Source organism: Momordica charantia, assembly GCF_013281855.1.
Source record: "Momordica charantia cultivar OHB3-1 chromosome 5 unlocalized genomic scaffold, Mcharantia_2.0 BLBB01000005.1, whole genome shotgun sequence".
Taxonomy (NCBI): Eukaryota; Viridiplantae; Streptophyta; class Magnoliopsida; order Cucurbitales; family Cucurbitaceae; genus Momordica; species Momordica charantia.
This window is the reverse complement of record NW_028275163.1, coordinates 7,649,414-7,669,728: the sequence shown is the minus strand read 5'-3', so window position 1 is coordinate 7,669,728 and position 20,315 is coordinate 7,649,414. Positions and strand designations below refer to the sequence as shown.

Below are 20,315 nucleotides of genomic sequence, written 5' to 3'. Positions count from 1 at the left end.
CATGTGGCTTACGTTGTGGATCCCTATAATTGGAGTTCGTTGCCTGGGCTGAGTCAGGTTGAGCCAATAAAAAACGTTCCAACCCATGAACCAATTTGATTATTCGGTTTTTCTTTTCCTTTCATTTCTTCATCTTATATTTTTTCATTTGAATCTTTTTACAACTCCACTTTTCTCTCTACTTCTTCGGTTTATTAGTAGATTTTATTCCATTCAAACAAAATCTATTCATTATTTTACCGTGTATGATCAATCTATATATTTTTACTTTTTTTTCCTTTGTTTTTCTATTCATTTCTAACTATTTTATATATTTCTCATTTTTTTTAATGCAGAAAAATATTTGGATCTATTCATCTCGGAAGTAAGTATGTTATGTTTAATTAACACAACATACTTAGAGACCTAGTCATCTTTGTTTTAACAAATGTTATGTTTAATTAACACAACATACTTAGAGACCTAGTCATCTTTGTTTTACTTAAGTTTGGTTAAGTATCTATATTTAAGTTTTGTTTTTATTTAAAAATAAAGTTACAACTAAAAAATAACATTGGGTAACAAATAAAGTCTAATTTAGATTAAATGATACAAAATATTTAGTTAATTATTTGAAAATAAAATTACAAACAAAATGAAGATATCAAAATAAAATAAACAAAATTTTTTCTTATCGTTAAAATAACAATGAAAAAAGAGAAAAAAAAGGAAAAAAAAAAGAAGAAATTTAGTTTGAAAGGAGAAAAATTGAGAAAATAAAAATGAAGAATGAGAGAGGTAAGTGAAGATAAAAAACTAATGTAAGGGGAATTAAATTTAAAAAAGAAATAAATTGTTGAATTAAGAAATCGTTCAACTCCGCGAACGTTAGTGAGCTTCGAATGTCACGAAGAAGACCTGCAAAACAGAGTGAGCACTCTGATGCTAAAATAAGTGAAACTTCGAACTAAACCGAGAGAATCAAAATGTTCGCGTACCTTAAAAATGAATGGAATGGTTCTATTTATAGGCGAAGACTCCGACAGTGTTCCTGACAAGGCCTCAACGGCTCTTTAAGGTTACCGTGAAATGCAGCGTGTTGTCGTGGAGTGTGTCAGAGGCGTGTATTTGCTGAGGTAAGCCAATTGGCTCGACCAATAGCATGAGAACACGATCATGAACAAGCTTGTTCAACTCGGTCACCGAAGGGATTCGGCTCCGTCAGACGGATGAGCCAAGATGCATATACTTAGGTGGTTTTTTCTGCGACATCTATGAGCCACATGTCACATTTTGCATCCACTTGTCACCTGTCACGTGTACACTGAAATCTATCTCCAACATTGGCCGGCACTGTGCTGTGGCGCAACGTCAGCTCAACTCAGTGCTGTGTGAAGTAGAATGCTGACCTGATTCGTTATCTTAATTTGTGACGAGTTTGCAGGTAGGGCTGATGCAGGATGACGTCATCGCTAACCGTCTTTTTGGCGAGATCAAATTGTGACCGTCAGATTCAAATTGCATGAATGGCTGAGATGAAGTTGTCGCTTTCTATAAATATGCAGCTTCATTTCTTTCATTTTCTCCACTTTGACTTTGAAATTCTCTCAAAATTTCTTCCGCTTTCAAGATCACTTCGACTCGGAATTTGCTTTAGGTCAGTTGTCTAGTGTCTTGTATTTTTAATTCTGTAGAATGGGTTCGTCCCCTAAGTCTGGGGGGGGGGGGGCTATTATCCGTGCTTGCATAAGTCGTGAGGATAGTACGTCAATCTCTAGTATAGATTTTGATCTTTATAGAGACGAGCCGACCTTAGATCAAACCGCCCTTAACACTGCTAAGTCAAACTCAGGTAAGGCCACTACTTGGGGTAGACCTAGTTTCATTTCCAAGCCTCCTCTTTCCATCTGTAGGGAGTCTGACCTAGCCAAACTTAGAGAAGAATATAGGATACCTCATAATATCCAAATGAGATTGCCTCAGGTCAATGAGAGTCTAGATAACCCTCCTCCTGGATGGGTCGACTTTTACCCCCAAATGTTCAATCGCGGGGTTAGGTTGCCTCTTCACACATTCATTCAAAGATTTCTTTCTGCCACTAACCTGGCCCCGGCTCAGCTGGCACCCAATGGGTGGCTACTCTCCTCGAATTGTGGTTCACTTGGTAGAGCTTCAGCTTGGGTGACGAGGATCTCTTCCTAAGTGTAGGTCAGTTTTCGCCACCCATATAATAAAACCCTATAAGGAGCATCCGGGTTGGTACTATATATCGGCTCGGAATTCCTTCTGTAAGATCGTTGATTCCCCCTAAGCCAATAAACACTGGCGAGACAAATGGTTCTTCGTCTCAGGCCAATGGCTCGTCACTAGAGAAGGAGAACCTTACTGCCAAGTCCCTAACGAGTTCGGTGAACTAGGTATGTTCGCCTCGGGTCGAACTTAGGGTAGGGAGTTGTCTTTATTTCTTTCTATCTTGTATTGACTTAATTTATCTCGTGTAGCTGTGTCTCGTCTAGCTCCTCAAATCAGTCAGACTTCGGCGGAGATTAAGGAAACATAGAGTGCTTCGAAAAAGTCTGGTACGAAGGGATCTTGGACAAAATCAATATGCACCAGTGTGGCCTGTCTTCTCTTGAGTTGAACCGAGCAGCCAAACTCGACAGAATGGTGTCCAAGTTTTTCAATTCCCCGAGCAAGAAGCACATTGGAGATACCCCTGTTGCCAGCCAGGATGAGAAGAGGCCTAGGGGTGAAGGAACTTCGGCATAGGGGGCACGGGCCTCGGCTTGATCTTTGCTGCCTCTCCGAGTTGAGCCCTTGCAGACACTGGCTTCAGCTTCTTCAGGGTCTAATCAAAAGGGGCAGCATTCGGGTCAGCGAATGCGTAGGTCAGATGAAGCTTCATCTCGGTCTCCTCCTACTCCTATCCACATCACATCAGAGGAGGAGGTTCCTCTTTCTACTCTGAAACGGGACTTCGACTACCCTTTCAAGTTCAGCTTCTCAGCAAGTGAACTTCGAGAGAGTGCTGTCGCGGCCGTTCACAACAGCACAACTCGGTCGCTGAAGCGGATTGAGGGATCCTTCGTGAAGAAGCCTAATGACTACGTGCAAGCTCTGATAGACCAACTGGCCGACCTCCACTTCACAGCTTACTATACCGACTCCTTGATAAGCAAGGAGCTCACCGCAAGGAAGATCAGCCTTTCTCGAGGCGCGAAGCCGTTAAGACCATAGAGGCTTTGACAGTTGAGGTGGCTAAGCTCAAGGCGAAGAATGATGTGGAAGAGAAGGAGTGTACTGCGCTGGAGAATCACCTGAGCCGGGCTCGTCTAACTGTGAAGGATGCTGAGGCTCAAGCCAATAACGAGATGGATCTTTGGTTGAAAGCTGAGACTGATCTAGCAGCGAAAGAACACCAGAAGAAATGGTTGACCTACGCCGACCTGGAAGACGCCATCAAGGTGATGCTCGAGTTTAACAAGGTGGTGAAGAGACTAGCCAACAAGGGCTTTGACTTTGCTACTGACGCTGTGAAGAAGCTGGCGCCTGAACTGTACAGGTCTACCAGGATTACGAGGCTGAGTTGGAGGTAGAGGATGACAAATAAGTCGAGCCAGTGGAAGGCCAGACTGACCTGAACCCATAAGCTTGAAGTATTTCAGCTGCATGCTTCTGATCCTTCGATGATGCTTCTATTTTCTTCTTTCTTTTGTTGCAAAGTTTGTCGAGTCGGAACGATTGTGCTTCAGCTCATTGTTGTGATGGCCGAGATATATACTCCTCGATCTATTTTAGGTTTTAATCGAATCTTTGACTCACGGTTGTATACTTATGCTCATCATTGCTTCCACGAACCGACCTGTTGAATTCTTAGCGCGTGTAAAAAAGTTTTTTTTTTCTTTTCTTATGGTGCAACTAATTAATGAGGGGAGTGTGATCTGAGCCGATCAATTAATCGATCTCACTTCCAATTCTGATACCACCACCCCATCCCATTTTAGTTTAGCTCGGCAAAACGAGGTAGACTTAGATTAAAACAGGTCGGTGTTTATTAATAATGCGTACAACCTAGTTACACTTAGATTGTTTTGCATTCATTGATAATAGACATGCAAATGCTGAGCATTCCAAGGGTGTGGTAGCTTAATGTTATTTAGGACGGCAATGATGTAGATGCCGGAGCGAACCGCCTCGCGAACCTTGTATAGGCTGCTCAAATCGGCTTCAGTGCTCCTACATGGTTCAGAACTTTCTTGAGGACGAGGTCTCCTGGCTTGAATGAGTCTGGCTTGACTCTAGCATTGTAGTATCGAGCCATTCAATTTTGGTATTCTGCTCGGCGAAGTTGCACCTGAGTGAGTTTCTCCTCTAGGAGGTCTAGGTTGAGCGGAGAGCCTCGTCGTTTGCCATTTGGTCAAAATTATCCACCCTTAACGTGGGTAGGCCGACTTCCACTGGTACGACTGCCTCTGAGCAGAACACAAGACTAAATGGAGTTTCTCCAATTGAACTTCGGGCCGTGGTTCGGTACGACTAAAGGACTTCTGGAAGCTCTTCGGCCCAACGACCCTTTAGCGCCTTAAGCTTCGTCTTCAATCCTCGCTTTATGATCTTGTTGATGGCCTCAACCTGCCCGTTAGCCTGGGGATGAGCGGGGGACGAGCTGAAGTTCTTGATGTTGAGGTCGTCGCAGAATTTGTTAAAGTGAGTGTTGTCAAACTATTTGCCGTTGTCGATGATCAGGGCATATGGTATGCCGAACCGATGAACTATGTTCTTCCATACAAAGTTTGTAATGTTCTGCTCGGTTATCTTCGCCAGGGGCTTGACTTCGACCCATTTGGTGAAGTAATTCATTGCCACGATTGCATAACTAACCTGACCTTTACTGATGGGGAAGGGTTCAATTAGGTCCAGGTCCCACTGGGCAAAGGGCCATGGGCTAGATATGGGGGTAAGAAGTTCTGGAGGTTGGTGCAGTATGGTGGTGAAGCTTTGACACTTGTCGCACTTTTTGATGAATTGCTTCACGTTGCGATCTAGGCTCGGCCAGTAGTAGCCTTGCCTAATTATTTTGAATGCCATGAACCGTGCGCTCGAATAGTTTCCACACACCCCTTCGTGAACTTCTCTCATAACATAGTCAGCTTCGTCTGAGTTGAGGCACCTAAGGAGAGGGAGAGAGAAGCTTCGCTATAAAGCTTACCCTACTGGACAACATAGTGGGCGGCCCTTCGGCCAACTTCCTCGCTTCGGCTCGATCTTCAGGAATTTTCCCACTCAAGTAGTCCTTAATTGAATCCATCCACGTGGGAGTGGTTCGTCGGACGTCCATCAGTTCGGCTTGGTCGATGGATGGCTCACTAAGCATTTCCACTGGGACTGAGCGATGAAGATCGGTTTCGTATGCCGAGACTAAGCGAGCTAGTGCGTAAGCATTCGAATTTTTCCACCTGGGGACCTGACGAACTATGCATTCTTTGAATTGGCTGAGTAGTTCCTTCGTCTTGCTCAGGTAGTGCTTCATGCGGCTGTCCTTCGTTTGGTACTCATCATTAATTTGATTAACTATAAGCTGCGAATCACTGAGAATGGGGGGAGGGTTCACTCCCATTCCTCTCGCAACTTTTAGTCCAGCCATCAGGGCTTCATACTCTGCTTCATTATTTGAGGCTCTGAAGTTGAACCGGAGCGCATACTAGAACCTCATGTCGCCCGGGTCGAGTAGAAGCATGCTAGCTCCACAACCTTTGTCGTTGGAGGATTCGTCGACGTAGAGAGTCCACTGGGCTCGATCGTTGGCCTCGGGCCTATATGAGGACAGCTTGGCGATAAAGTCTGTTGCCGCTTGTCCTTTTATCGTCATCCTAGGTTCAAAACTAATGTCATATTCGCTGAGTTCCAGGGCCCACTTTATGAGCCGCCCTGAGGTCTCAGACTTGTGGAAGACTTGCCTCAGGGGGAAGTTAGTCAGCACTGTAACATGGTGTGCCTGAATGTAGGGGCGCAGTCGATGAGCTGAGGTAACGAGTGCTAAAGCTAGCGACTTGCTGGTGTAGTACACAGGGTGTTGCTGACCTTGTTCTTCTTTGAGAAGTACTGAGCTAACGACTTTCTTGGAAACCGTTAGGTACATTATCAGTTTGTCGTTAGGGAGTGGTTTGGCTAGTAGGGGTGCCGAGCCGAGGTACTCTTTAAGTTGGTCGAAGGCCAATTGGCACTCTACTGTCCAGTCGAACTTCTCCCTCCTCCTCAACACTTTGAAGAACGGGAGACACTTATCGGTAGATCTTGAGATGAATCTGTTGAGCGCAGCCACACAGCTATTGAGGAGCTGGGGTTGCTTCAGATTCTTGGGGGGCTCCATCTCAAGTACTGCCTGGATTTTGTCTGGATTGGCTTCGATACCTCGCTGGTTGACCATGAAGTCGAGGAACTTACCTGAAGCGATGCCAAAGACACACTTCTCCGGTTTCAACTTCATGTTGTAGCGACCGAGGACGTCGAAGGCTTCGGTCAGGTTGGCTATATGTGAGCTGACCCGCTTACTTTTGACCAGCATGTCATCTACATATACTTCCATGTTATTACTGATCTGTTTTGCGAACATCATTTTCACCATTCGTTGATACGTGGTCCCAGCATTCTTCAGGTCGAACGACATGACTTTGTAGCAGTAGAGCCTCAGGTCGGTTACGAACGATGTGTGCTCCTGGTTAGGTACATGCATTTTAATTTGGTTGTAGCTTGAGTAAGCGTCCATAAATGTAAGTATTTTTTGACCAGTAGTAGCGTCAACGAGCTGATCTATCTGAGGTAGAGGAAAATTGTTCTTCGGGCAGGCTTTGTTCAGGCTCGTGAAGTTGATGCAGACGTGCCATTTACCATTAGCTTTTTTAAATAATACTACGTTAGAAAGCTACACGGGGTAGTGAACTTCTTTTATAAAGTCAGCTCGTAGGAGCTTATTAACTTCCCTAGCTATTACAAGGCTACACTCGGCGTTGACAGCCTGACGCTTTTGTTTTATAGGTCTAAAAAAGGGATCTACATTAAGCCTATGAACCATGATGCTTGGGTCGATGCAAAGACGTCGGCATTCGCTCGCAAAAAGATGATGAGTTCCTACTTAGTATCTGCCCCCAGCTTTGTCCCAATGTTGACCTGTTTATCTGGACTCAGGAGTGGTTTGGTAGAGTCCAGATCAGATCGTTTGGTAGCAGGACTTCGGTCGTGATTCCGGTACAAGTGGTGGAGCCCTTTAGCGCTGTAGCGTAGCATTCTCTTGATGCCTTCTACTCGCCTCAGATGGTGGCTATCCCTGAAGCTGTCGGGTATTTCAGCATTTAGTGGTAAGTGGAGGGAATAGCCTTTTTAGCTGTGTATGAAGGGTCGGCCTAGGATTGCATTATAGACTAAAGTTCTGTTGATCACCGAACTCTGCAATCGAAGTGACCTGATGCTCCCCTTCACTGAGGGTGATAGGAAACGAGATGCATCCCTCAGCAGTTACTGACTCTCCAGCAAAACCTACCAGCGGTGTAGGGCTCGGCTTCAGTTGGGCTTGCTCCCATCCGAGGGCTAGTAGACTGACCAAGAGAGAACATTAGTATAAGCTCCTTCGTCAATGAGGACCCGTTTGACCATCACATGATCAATCAATGGGGCAATGATGAGGACGTCGTTATGCGACAGATGCACACCCTCGGTGTCTTACTCATCGAATAGAATCGGTAAGGTCGGCTCCTTTGAGTGTGAGGTGCAGACCTCATGAGTTGCCTCTCGGATCAGCGCCTTGCGCTTCTGCCCCGACTGCCCACTGTTGGGCCCTCCAACGATGGTGTTGATAATTGGGGGTCAGTCACCCGTACGTCGAGGTGGCGTCCGGGACCTTTCCCTGTTGTCTTTGGTGGATGTGGTCGGCTCGTCCTTATCGCTAGAGCCGACGTACTTATTTAGGTAACCACGTCAAATGAGATCCTCAATCTAGTCTTTCAGTACATAGTAGGTCGAGGTGTCATGGTCGTGATCCTTATCGAACCGACAGTACTTTGTCTTGCCTTTCTTGCCGCTCAACTTACGCGTCTTCCCTGGTGGTGAGAGTGGATTCTCAAATCCACCTTCTTCCACAGCTGCAAGAATTTCAGCTATAGGTTTGTTAGTCGGCGTGTACTTGTCGAACCGAGGCCTGTTCTTTGATTCGGTTCGAGCATCACTGCGCTGCTCGGAAGACTTGTCATCGGATCGGCAACTAGAAGTGCGGTCGTCGTCCCGTTTTTTCTAGGATTTATCATCTCGGCTGCTTGTCACCATTGGCCTCCTAGAGCTCAAGGTCGTCAATGTACCTCCTTGCACGAACGAGTAGCTCATTCAAGGAGGTGGCTGGTTTGCTACCGAGCTTCATCACCAGGTTCCTATCATTTAGCCCGGTGGTGAAGTATATTATTGCCATCTCGTCGGTGCAGTTCACCACTTTGACGTGCTCGTCCATGAATCTTGTGATATAGTCGGTCAAGGACTTGCAGTCTCGTTGTTTAACTGTCCCAAGATGAGATTCTGGAAGCTTCATCAATTGCCTCGCTGAGAACTGGTTGATGAACATCTTGCGCAGCTGTTGATAGCTACTGATGGACTTCGGCTTCAACTATCGATACCACAACCGAGCCGAGCCTTCTAGAGCGATCTGGAAGGCTCGGCACTTGATGGCGTCGCTTGCTGCAAAGAACTTCATCTTCCTTTCGAATATTTCCACGTACCAGATAGGGTCTCTCGTCCCATCATACGGGCTCATCGTAGAGGCCTTGAACTTGTGGGGGATCGGCTGGTCCAGGATGTCCTAAGTGAACGGGGGCTCCTCCCGCTTTGAGAAATCAATTTGGCACGGAGCCTTATAGTTGTTCTTGAGGTTCTCGATCTCCTTCTGCATCATCTTCCTGATCTGGTCCATCTCGGACCTGATGCTTAAATCCGTTAGGGACTGACCTCGATGATCGTTGACCTCCCTACTTCGAGTCCTTCGCTCCATGCGGTACCTTAAGTCACCTGGAGCCTTCTTCTTGTGGTGCAAGGCCTCGCAATCAGAGTTGAGTACGCCACGAAGATCATGGCTACCTGTGGAATCTTCGGGTTGGACCCTAGGGAGCCGAACCCTTGGACGCCGAGTTGGACGGTGCGGTCAGTCCGATAATGGGATCTGTCCCTGTAAGCGAGACTTTTCCCGCCTCGACGAGCCCTAACTAGTAGAGTGCCGATGCGGATGCCCCCAGGACAACGAGGGGGTCGGCCGACTGGTCCTTGTTGGCATGGTCAGCCAATTTTCGCCCCTTGTCTATGAGGCTCAGGTCAGCTAGTCGCTTCCCCTTGCTCGGGTCACGGACAATCGAAGGCGTTGGCTCGCCTTTGGCTCGCTCCATGGAAGAGAGGCAGGCCTTCACTTCTGCAGTCTCAACAATTGTGTTGGCGACAATGGATGGGTCCACGCTCTGGCCTGAACGAGCTCGAACTTGCCCCCACCACGGGAGGGTCGGCGGGCGCGGAGGAAGAAGAAGAACTCTCCCCGATTTTCAGGAGCAGGTGGGTCGTTCGGTCTGCCGCCAGCAGCGGGATGCTCGGTGTTGGCATGTTGTTTGCTGGCCTGGTGAGTCGAAACGGGGTCGTTGGAGGTCCCTGCCACATAAGAATAGGTCCTTCGAGTGTAGGTCCGACGCTCTCCCTCTAGTCTCTCAGTAGGGTTAGGAGTGTGGGGCAACTGTGAGCATGTTGGAGGCGTGTTCAAGCTGAGGTAAGCCAATCGGCTCGACCAAAACATGAGAACGCGATCATGAACAAGCTTGTTCGGCTCAGCCACCGAAGGGATTCGGCTCAGTCACACGGATGAGCCAAGATGCGTATACTTAGGTGGTTTTTTCTGCGGCATCTATGAGCCACGTGTCACATTTTGCATCCACTCGTCACCTGCCACGTGTACACTGAAATCTACCTCCAACATAAATAATTATATATAATAGTAATTAATAGGAGAGAAAGTCCTATACCGTGGAGTGATTTACAACTGCACATAAACATAATGGAAAAATATCAATTTTATACTAGAATTTGGTGATATGAATTTGCACCTTACAATTAGACAATGTTGTAATTTTCAACTTTAATTTTAAAATGTGTCATACAAATTACCATTTGATAGATTTTTATTTGAAAATTTGTTGAAAAAACTAATCTCATGTGTCAAATGAATAAAAAAACACATGTTTTGGTATGAAAATAATTGATAGAATTTAGACAAAATAGACATTATAGTTTTTCTAAATTTGTAAGTTTTGGTAAAATCGTAGATGTTGTGCATAAATCAAACTTAATTTCAGATCAGTTTTTGTTTATTTTTCAAATTAATGAGTCAAATTAGAATAAACTTAATAGAGATAAAAATTATAACATTTATCTAAATTTAGCCTTTATTAAAAGAAATACCTTCCGTGATATAAATTTAATTAGATATATTTAGTAAAAAGAATTTAACATTACTTTTTTAAATGAAAAGAATTTGACATATTTGGTAAAAAGACTTATTTAAAAGAATTAGACATATTTTAGTTAAAAAAAATTAACAAGCAAAATATGCATAGAGTAAGATTTATCTGAGATAGGATTAAAATGCATTTTGTCAGGAAATAAAAAAAAAGGAAACAAAATAAAAATTTTTTTTGTCTGAAACTAAAAAAGAAAAAGGAAAAAATGAAAAGAATTTGACATATTTGGTAAAAAGACTTATTTAAAAGAATTAGACATATTTTAGTTAAAAAAAATTAACAAGCAAAATATGCATAGAGTAAGATTTATCTGAGATAGGATTAAAATGCATTTTGTCAGGAAATAAAAAAAAAGGAAACAAAATAAAAAATTTTTTTGTCTGAAACTAAAAAAGAAAAAGGAAAAAATAGAGTGGGAGTCGAGCTAGGAAGGGAGGGTGTCACGGATAGAGAGCCAACAGACCACGAAGATTTTTCCGGTTGAAATTACATAGTAAATAATATTTAATCAAAATCCAAGGGGCATCGCCTCCCGATCCCTTGGTAGATCCACCCATGTGTGACCCGACAAAGAAAATAGATATATTTTTATTTAGAGTTAATATCTCTAGGTTATTTTAAAAATTTATTTTCACGAATGTCTAAAATTTTTCAATTTTACATTTTTAGATTTATGTCTATAAGATTTTTTAATAATATCGATTTTACACTTATTTATTGTATTTATAGTTTTTTTTAAAGGTAAAAGATTTAAATCCCTGGTTTTTAAACCTTTAATTATTGTGGGCCCAAACCAATTATTTTCATAATTCCTTAATTTATTCATTCATATATTAATTACAAAAAGATTATCATGATTTCAAATTCGAAATTAATTAATGCATACATTTTCCCATGATTTCAAATTGAAAATATACCCATCATTCTCTGCAAGTTTTATTATCCACGATTTTCTACACGTTTCATTTGTTCCCAAAATCTTCCTTCCCCATTCTTTCAGTGTGCTGCTGCTCATATGGCTACTGCTCACAAATAAAATTTTGAATGTTATTGTTTTTAAATTACAGTTTACCAATATATATTTCTTATTATCCATTCAATTATGTTCATGTTTTTTCTTCTTATTATGCATTCAATTTTTTTTTTAAGCCAGAAATCTTTAATAAATCATAAAACCACGATGGGTAACAATTGCTGAGGATATGAATCTTCCCCATTTATCAACCATACAGGAAAAGCCCTATCCCAAATCCCAGAAGGACGCATTGACAGTGCATATCTTGCCATAGCATCTGCTTGCTTGTTCTCCACTCGTCCAACATGGTGAAATTGAATACCTTCAAAATTTCTACTAAGGTTCAATATGTCCCTTGTCCAAACTTCAAGATCATTTCGTAAGTCTTCCCCACTTCTTAACAACTGCACCGCTTCCAGACAATCTGACAACACCTTCAATTTCCTGATATTCATCTTTAATGCCTGAGAAACTGCCTCTCTAATCGCACACAGCTCTGCTTGCAGAGAAGAGAGCCCCACCGCCAAACATTTCGCCATGGCCTGGGTAATCGATCCCAAATTGGATCGATAAATCGCCTCTAGACCCGTCAATGAAGCCTCTTTTGAACATGCAGCATCCGTAAAAACCCAAACCCAATCTTGCTCCTCTCTTGGAATGGCCAAATTTATCGGCGATGTCACAGCTTGTTGGACAGAACGACGACTCTGCATTCTCCGGTAAGCTTCCATGGAATTTTGGATCCATACACATCTAGCATTAAGCTCCCACATACCTCATTCTTAATTCTTTTATTTCTATCATTCCAGATAGACCAACATACTGTGGCAGCCATTCCTAGATCATCCTTAGATAGTAGTTCACAGCAACGCCACCATGAGTCTTCAAAATGAGGCAAAACGACCCATTTGAAATCTAGGGATGGTACACATTTATTCCAGATTTCACAGGATCTCGAACACTCAAAGAAAATGTGTGATGCAGTCTCAGTTTTGCCTAAATACACTGGGCAACATGGGGTAACATCCATTCCCTTCTTAATTAGATTACATCTAGTAGGCAGAATATCATGTATAGCCCTCCATATGAAGTGTTTTATTTTTGGTGGAATCTGAAGATTCCATAGTTTCTTCCATATCTTCTGCCTGCTGTTTGAATTAGAAGCTGATGAAGAAATTTTAGCATTCACAAATGCCTTGTAACCACTCTTCACTGAATATATCCCCTTCTTGTCATAATGCCATACCCAGTTATCCTGAACATCTGATAGGCTAATAGGGATTTTCAAAATGCATTGGACATCTGCCGTGCAAAAAACCTCACGAAGCAAACTAACATTCCATTCCCCATTTGGATTAATGAAATCTGCCACCCTTGCATGGTTGTTAGAGCCAGGCTGAGAAATAGGCTGAAAGGTGGTTTCCCGTGGCAACCATCTATCCTTGAAAACAAAAATAGACTCTCCGTTCCCCACTCTCTTCCTCAGACCATGGTTTAATAGCTCCCGACCTCAAATACAGCTCCTCCATACGTACGATGGGTGCTTCCCAATTTCAGCATCCAGGATGGAGGATTCAGCAAAATATCGAGCTTTCATCACCCTGGTCATCAGTAGACCTGGAAAGGATAACATACGCCATACTTGTTTCTCAAGTAGAGCTTGATTAAAGCCTTCTAAATCCCTAAAATTCAAGCCGCCCAGTTCCTTTGGGAAGCATAGCTTATCCCAACTTCTCCAGTGTATTTTCCTCTTCACTTCTGAAGAACCCCACCAGAACTTAGCAAACATTTTGGACAGATCATCGCAACATCCTTTGGGAATTCTAAAAACACTCATCGCATAAGTAGGAATAGCTTGGCCCACACTTTTAATAAGGGTTTCCTTCCCAGCCATCGAAAAAAATTGCCTTTGCCACCCTTGTAAAGTTCTCCAAACCCTATCCTTCAAAAATTTCCAATCCTCTGATCTTCTTCTCGAGAAAGCTGATGGCAGTCCAAGATAGGGACCAAAATTATCCACCACTCGAACTTCTAAAAGAGATTGAAGATAACATTTCCTATCTTTCACTATATTTGGAGAGAAACAAACTACAGACTTATCATAATTAATCACCTGGCCAGAAGTGCATTCATAAAGCTGAAGGATTCTTTTAAAAGCACAACATTCTACCGCGTCTGCGCGAATAAATACAAGGCTATCATCAGCAAAAAGAAGATGAGATATGATTGGCCCTGTTTCTGTAATCGGCAAACCCGAAATCTTTGAGTTTAACATTGCTTCCTTTATCAAGGCAGATAACCCTTCCGCACATAGAAGAAATAAGTAGGGTGATATAGGGTCCCCCTGTCTGAGGCCTCTGGATGGATGAATCTGCCCCACAGACACTCCATTAATATTGATTGCAAAAGTCACTGTTGAGATACACTGCATTATACGATCAACCCATTCATTTGCAAATCCCATTTTTATCATTATTTTCTCCACAAAAACCCATTCTACCCGATCATATGCTTTGCTCATGTCTAGCTTCAGTGCTGCATAACCAACCCTCCCGTTCTTATAGTTCTTCAGAGTATGTAAACATTCATGACCGATTATAATATTATCTGTGATAGATCTCTCAGGAATAAATGCTGATTGTGATTCAGATATCACCACATCTAACACACTTTTTAAACGATTGGCCAGAACTTTCGTCACTATTTTATATGAAACATTACACAAACTTATAGGCCTAAAATCTGTTACCTGGGAAGGATTTTTGCACTTAGGGATAAGCACAATAGTTGTCTCATTCCACTCTTCAATACTATTTCTATCATTTAGAATTGCTAAGCAGCAAGCCACTGTCTTCGGTCCCACAATTGACCAGTACCTTTGATAGAACAAGGCTGGAAAACCATCTGGGCCCGGAGCCTTAGTTGGAAACATATCTTTTACCGCCCGTACTACTTCCTCAGCAACAAACGGGGCCAGCAGTCTTGTATTCATGGCTGGAGTTATCTTAGGTGTGATAGCTTCCAACACTTTGTCAATATGAGCAGGACACGGATTATCGGACTTAAAAATCGACTCGAAATAGGAAATAAAGGAATGACCAATTTCCCCCTCATCCTCTGTCCAGCCTCCCTCAGGTGTAGTGATTCCATGGATAAAATTCCTCTTCTTCCTCTCTGAAGCTTGGTTATGGAACCATTTAGTATTCTTATCCCCCCACCTGAGCCAGTTCTCCCTCGAACGTTGTTTCCCAAAAATTTCTTCATCTTCCAAAAGCTTATCTAACTCTGCCTCTAAAGCATTTATTCTGGAAAAATCGAAAGGGAAAGAACGTTTATATTTCTCATCAAGAGCTAATTTCAGTTTGTTGATTTGTTTAAAAACTTCCTTATTTAGATTACTACCCCAGTGACTGAGAGCCCTCTTTGTGCCATTAAGATGTACTCTTAATGGCGCACCAGTCATCTCTTCCTCTTCCCACCTTCCTCCTTCCGCTATCAATTCTCCGCACTCCTCATATCCTGTCCACAACTCTTCATATTTAAATTGCCTCCTTTTCCTAATACTAGCACGACACCCATTCCTCTCGCTGAGACAACATTCAATAGCTCTGTGATCAGATCTCGACCATTCTAAATGTCTGGTTTGATAATCAGAAAACAACTCCACAAAAGCATTATTACACAAGAATCGATCAAGTCTTCCTTGTATCTGCTCATTCTTCTTCCTTCTATTGTTCCAAGTGAATTGGTCCCCCACGAAATCCATCTCCATGAGTTTGCAAGTGTCCATGACTTCTCTGAACTCAGCAATTTGAGATCCACGCCTCCGCCCTCCTCCCATTTTCTCAAACTCCCACAAAATTTCATTCAGGTCCCCACCCACCATCCAAGCCGAATCATCCTCATTATAGATCCTTTTAAGGAGATTCCATGTTTCCCATCGTTTAGATGCATTAGGATGTCCATAAAAACTCGTAAACTGCCATCTTCGATCTTTCCATAAAATACCAGCATCTATATGATTTGTAGAATAAGAACGAATGGATACTTCCACTTCTGAGCTCCACAACAGACAAATACCACCACTCAAACCCCGACTACTCACCGTGAAACAGCCCTCCAAATTCAGACGTCGCTTAAGCTTGCTTGTAGTAACTTCACCACACTTTGTTTCAGAAAGAAAGAGGACTTGGGGATTTTTGTGACTCAAAAAGTCACACTTTGCCCGGAACGCCCTAGGATTCCCCAACCCTTGGACGTTCCAACATAATGTTTTCATTGCTTTCGGCAGGGCTGTTCAACAGCCTCTGCCAATACTAAGTTTCTATTGATGGACACACCATCATCATCATCAAGTCCCAAAACTCCCTTTCGTTTGTCTGCTGCCCCCTTTTCCTTTTGATCAATTTCCAACTTCCTTTTACCACACATTTTCTCTACACCAGCTGAAGCTTTCCTCTCCATCCGAGCCAATCTTTTCCATCCACGAACATTTGTAGATTCTCTCCCTCCATCCTCCTTTGCAGGCGATACAGTTTTCTCCCTAATATTGTTTTTTGTCATCTGCTGAATTTTCCCATATCTGCGTTCCCACTTATTTCCGTACTATGATTAGAAAGATTAATCTGACCATTCATACACATATCCACCTTTCCCACTTCCTCCAGAATATTCTCAATAATAGGTGAGATGCATTTAGTCAGATTGCTACTAGCTTTCAACAAAGTCGGAACTAAACCCACTCTTCCTTCCCCACTATTAGTTGCCCCCTCTTTTCTGGGCTCTCCGCCCTTTCGACTCATTTGCACCAAGGCCTGATTCTCTAATAAGGAGGCCTCGATCAGTCCTGGGATGTTCTCACCCGATTGCTCAACCTCCTTCGTCCCCTCTTTTTGCTATACTTGTCCGTCTTTAAAGAGCTGTGACCTTCTCCCTAAAGTCCCACCTCTACCGCCACCCTGAAAACGAAGCCAAGATCCATACTGAGTGTTTCCTTTCATCAATGAACTTTCCCCATAAGCCTCATCACACTCCACCATAGTATGCCCGATCTTACCACAACAATAGCAGAAATCTGGTAATCTTTCATACTTGATTGGTACCCAACATCCACCCATAGGTCCCTCAATATTAACTTTGATGCCTCGCCTCAAAGGTTTATCTAAAAGAATAGAAACCCGAACTCGCAAACTACTTCCCCAACAGAAGCTATCCTCAGAACTATCAGCATATTCGAATCTACCAATAGCATTACCTAAACGTTTAGCCATGGATACGTTTAAACAAGCTAGAGGTAGATCACAAAAGTGGACCCAAAACGATGCACTGTTAAACTTAAAAGCTGACAATTTGAACGATGAAACAGGCATCTCCAGCACAATTAGTGCCTTATCAAAGAACCATGGACCCCCTCTGTACACTCTATTTCGCACTGCCACACTTTCAAAGCAAAATAGAAAAATGTTATGGCCCAACAAATCAATCCCTAATGCTCCCTCAACACGCCATACATTTATTAAAACCTTCCTTAAAACCTCGCAGGAAATATTCCGTTTTAGAAGAATTTTCCCAACCAAACTAACTTGCAAACGCTTTTCAACGTCCAACGCAACCAGCCCATCCATATCTACTGTAGTCTCCTCTTCATCCTTAGTTAAAGACAGTTTCCTCCATTCCTCCACCAAAGTATCAGCCTCCATTGTATCTAAACCGTAAACTGAATAAAAAAACCTACCATAAGCAGAAACCTAGGTTTCTGAACGAGCAGACCAAGTCTGACGGTACACTCACCCTAGGAGGGAGTGAAAAAAAACCTACCACGTTAGTAGGTTTTCTTATTATGCATTCAATTATGTTCGTGTTTTTTCTTCTTATTATGCATTCAATTATGTTCATGTTTGTTCGTCATGTATTATTATAGAATACATACAATAATTAGTTATATTAATATGTTCAATATTTTAATTTTAGTTTATCTACATATCTATATGTATATATATGTATATATGTGTGTTTCTTAGCATGTCTATCAATTCTTTTCATTAATTTCATTTTATGTTAATGCTACATACAAATAATTATTATAGCATATGCACACTTCATTTTATGTTAATGCTATATACAAATAATTATTATAGCATATGCACTGTGTGTACTTGTAAAATCAATTATTATTAGGTATCTAAATTTATTATAGCATATGTACTGTGTGTACTTGTAAAATCAATTATTATTAGGTATCTAATGAATATACTGTATATACCTATTTATCATGAGCTATAACTTTTATACTATATATTATTAAAACTTATATATTATAATTTGTTATATGAATATGTACAACATTTTGGGTATGATAATTCTTGGAGTGAGGATTATAGCAGCCACCATTATAACATACACTTATATGTAGATATAAACTATATCCGACTATAAACTATAACTATAACGGTTGAGTGCAATATGAAGAATCGATTAATTATGAAGAATCGATTAATTAGAATCAAGTTTACTTAAATTTATATATAAATTATAAAGTATATACGATGATATCCTTCCATAATTAACAAACAAAGCTCATGTACATACTCAATAAGGAAATAACTCCACATAAGATGGTCAATAATATGCTCAACCTAAGCCAAGTATTAATCTTACCACAACCCAACATAAGATATAAACATTTGAATTTACCACAATCATTCTCATATTAACTCATAAGTGAAATTATAAAACATATACGGCTATATCCCAATAAAATAAACAACAAAGTAAATATAATTGTCAAACATTTACATCAACTTGGTGAATATAGGGGACAAAGAAAAAGAAACCTTTCAATTAAACATGTTGCACAAGTCAAGTAGGCAACACTTCAACAAACATCCATTCTCATTAGAACTTATATGTGAGTATAAACTCTATGCTTCTATATTCAACTTTAAAAGTTCTCTCTTTTAATCTTTATTTGCTAGGCAGCACAAGAATTCTCATATATACTATATACGATTATATACCTATATATTAAATAATTCAAATCAAACAACCTTCAGAAAAAATAGAAGAATTTTGTTTTAATCCAAATTTGATAAACCAAAATATTTCAATCTGATATTATACATAAGTACCAACATTTGAAGAGAATGATACTAATGTTCGGTAAATTCGAAAAGATTGATTCAATCTGATGTTAATATCGTGCTTTATCCCAAACGAGTCCCCTGCGGATAACAAGCAAGGTATAATCTATATATGTCTTTGTTGACTTTTTGTTAATGACTCACGTGCCGCCAGTACTTCCCTCATGACCCAAGGCTCAGTTGTTTAGCTGTTAAAATTTGTTATTAGTTGAGATTAACAGTTGCAATTTTTGGGTACTTTACTGTCTTGTCCCACGGGACTTTTAAGGGAGAAGGGTATGTGAAATCTCTGTAATTTTTTGGGGTTTTTCAAAACTTTCAAGCTGATAATAGAACTTCTCTCTCTGATTCGAAAGTGGATGTAGACTTCGGTCGAACCACTATAATTCTGAGTTTCTTCTTCTCCTTCATTCTCTCTCCGAGCTTGTTCTTTCTTCAATTTGTTAGTATTTGTTTTTGGTTATCACTACAGTCTTCAACTTCGAATGGTTCATTAATCTCATGGCAAAAACCATTTTGGAAAAAACTCTGAAGAGACCCATGATGTCTAACCCAAAACTCCAATATAAGATATAAACGATACCCAATGTTAGGAAAATACTTACTTCTGACGGTTAGAAATACCAAATTTGGAAGAAAATATATGCCAAATTTCGTGCTACCGACTACCGGTCCGGCTGCCGTCAAATGGAAAGGGCTAATACCCTCGGTTGGATGAAAGAAATGAAGAAGACGAAACAGCTATTCAGCTGCCTGGAGCGAAAAGGCAATAATGAAGATTCACCAATTAATTTCGAAGATAATCCCAAAGTTATGTTGACTATGAAGACATTTCAGATTAGGGAAGTTAATATCCTCCCTTTTGTTGAGCTATAATCGTGGAATTTAAAACATAATCCCACAATTTTTTCATTCAAATTTTTTATAATTTAATATTAATTACACATATATAACAAAGAGGATATAATAGTAAAATGCTAATGTGTTCCATCCTAAACGGGTGTATTTGTTGACAAATGTATAATTTTTAAAGGTGTAATTAATATCTCCAAATGGTCTGCAAATCCCTTTTATTTATATAATAATAAAAGAACTTTGTAAATGATATATTTTAAATGAAGGTTAGGGGAGGACTAGAAATTTTTCTATCCAGGTGGAGCCCATTGCAGTTACACGTCGCATTTTCTTGAAGAGCCCAAATGTAGTTGAGAAGCTACTTGTTCAATAAGTTTCACTTCCACGTGGCTTTCATTCCCAAGCACTTATCCACTTAATACTTGGCACTTAAATATATTTTAAAAGTCTTAAATGGAATACAATTTATTTTTTAAGAAAAATATATTGTTTGCTTTCTTTATCTTTACTTTTTTTTAACAATTTTTTTTTGTCTTTCTGATTTTATTTTATTTCGTTAATTTTGAATTTAAACACAATTTCCTTCCGATTTTTTTTAAATAATCATTTCAAATTATATATGGTTTATTAAATTATATTAAAATTACATTAATAAAAAACGTGGATTTTAGAGGATTTAATTTCAATCTTAGAAAAAATAAGATATATGTTTCAATTCACCTATAATACTATTATTATTACTACTTCTTCCATTTTTTTTTTTTTTGAAAAATGACAACATAGTTTAGTTGATGT

At 40.8% G+C, this 20,315-nt stretch overlaps 1 protein-coding gene and 1 long non-coding RNA gene across 2 annotated transcripts; one reads left to right on the top strand and one right to left on the bottom strand.

Moving 5' to 3' along the window:
- Positions 1-5,149: 5,149 nt before the first annotated feature.
- On the bottom strand, positions 5,150-5,623 carry LOC148211214 (uncharacterized). The gene has a single exon (XM_088123922.1). The coding sequence runs from the start codon at positions 5,621-5,623 to the stop codon at positions 5,150-5,152; it is 474 nt and encodes a 157-aa protein (XP_087980048.1).
- Positions 5,624-11,490: 5,867 nt separating this feature from the next.
- Positions 11,491-19,075, top strand: LOC148211213 (uncharacterized). The gene is made up of 2 exons (XR_015790891.1): positions 11,491-12,245; positions 12,336-19,075. It is a non-coding gene; the product is annotated as an uncharacterized LOC148211213 (long non-coding RNA).
- Positions 19,076-20,315: the final 1,240 nt, after the last annotated feature.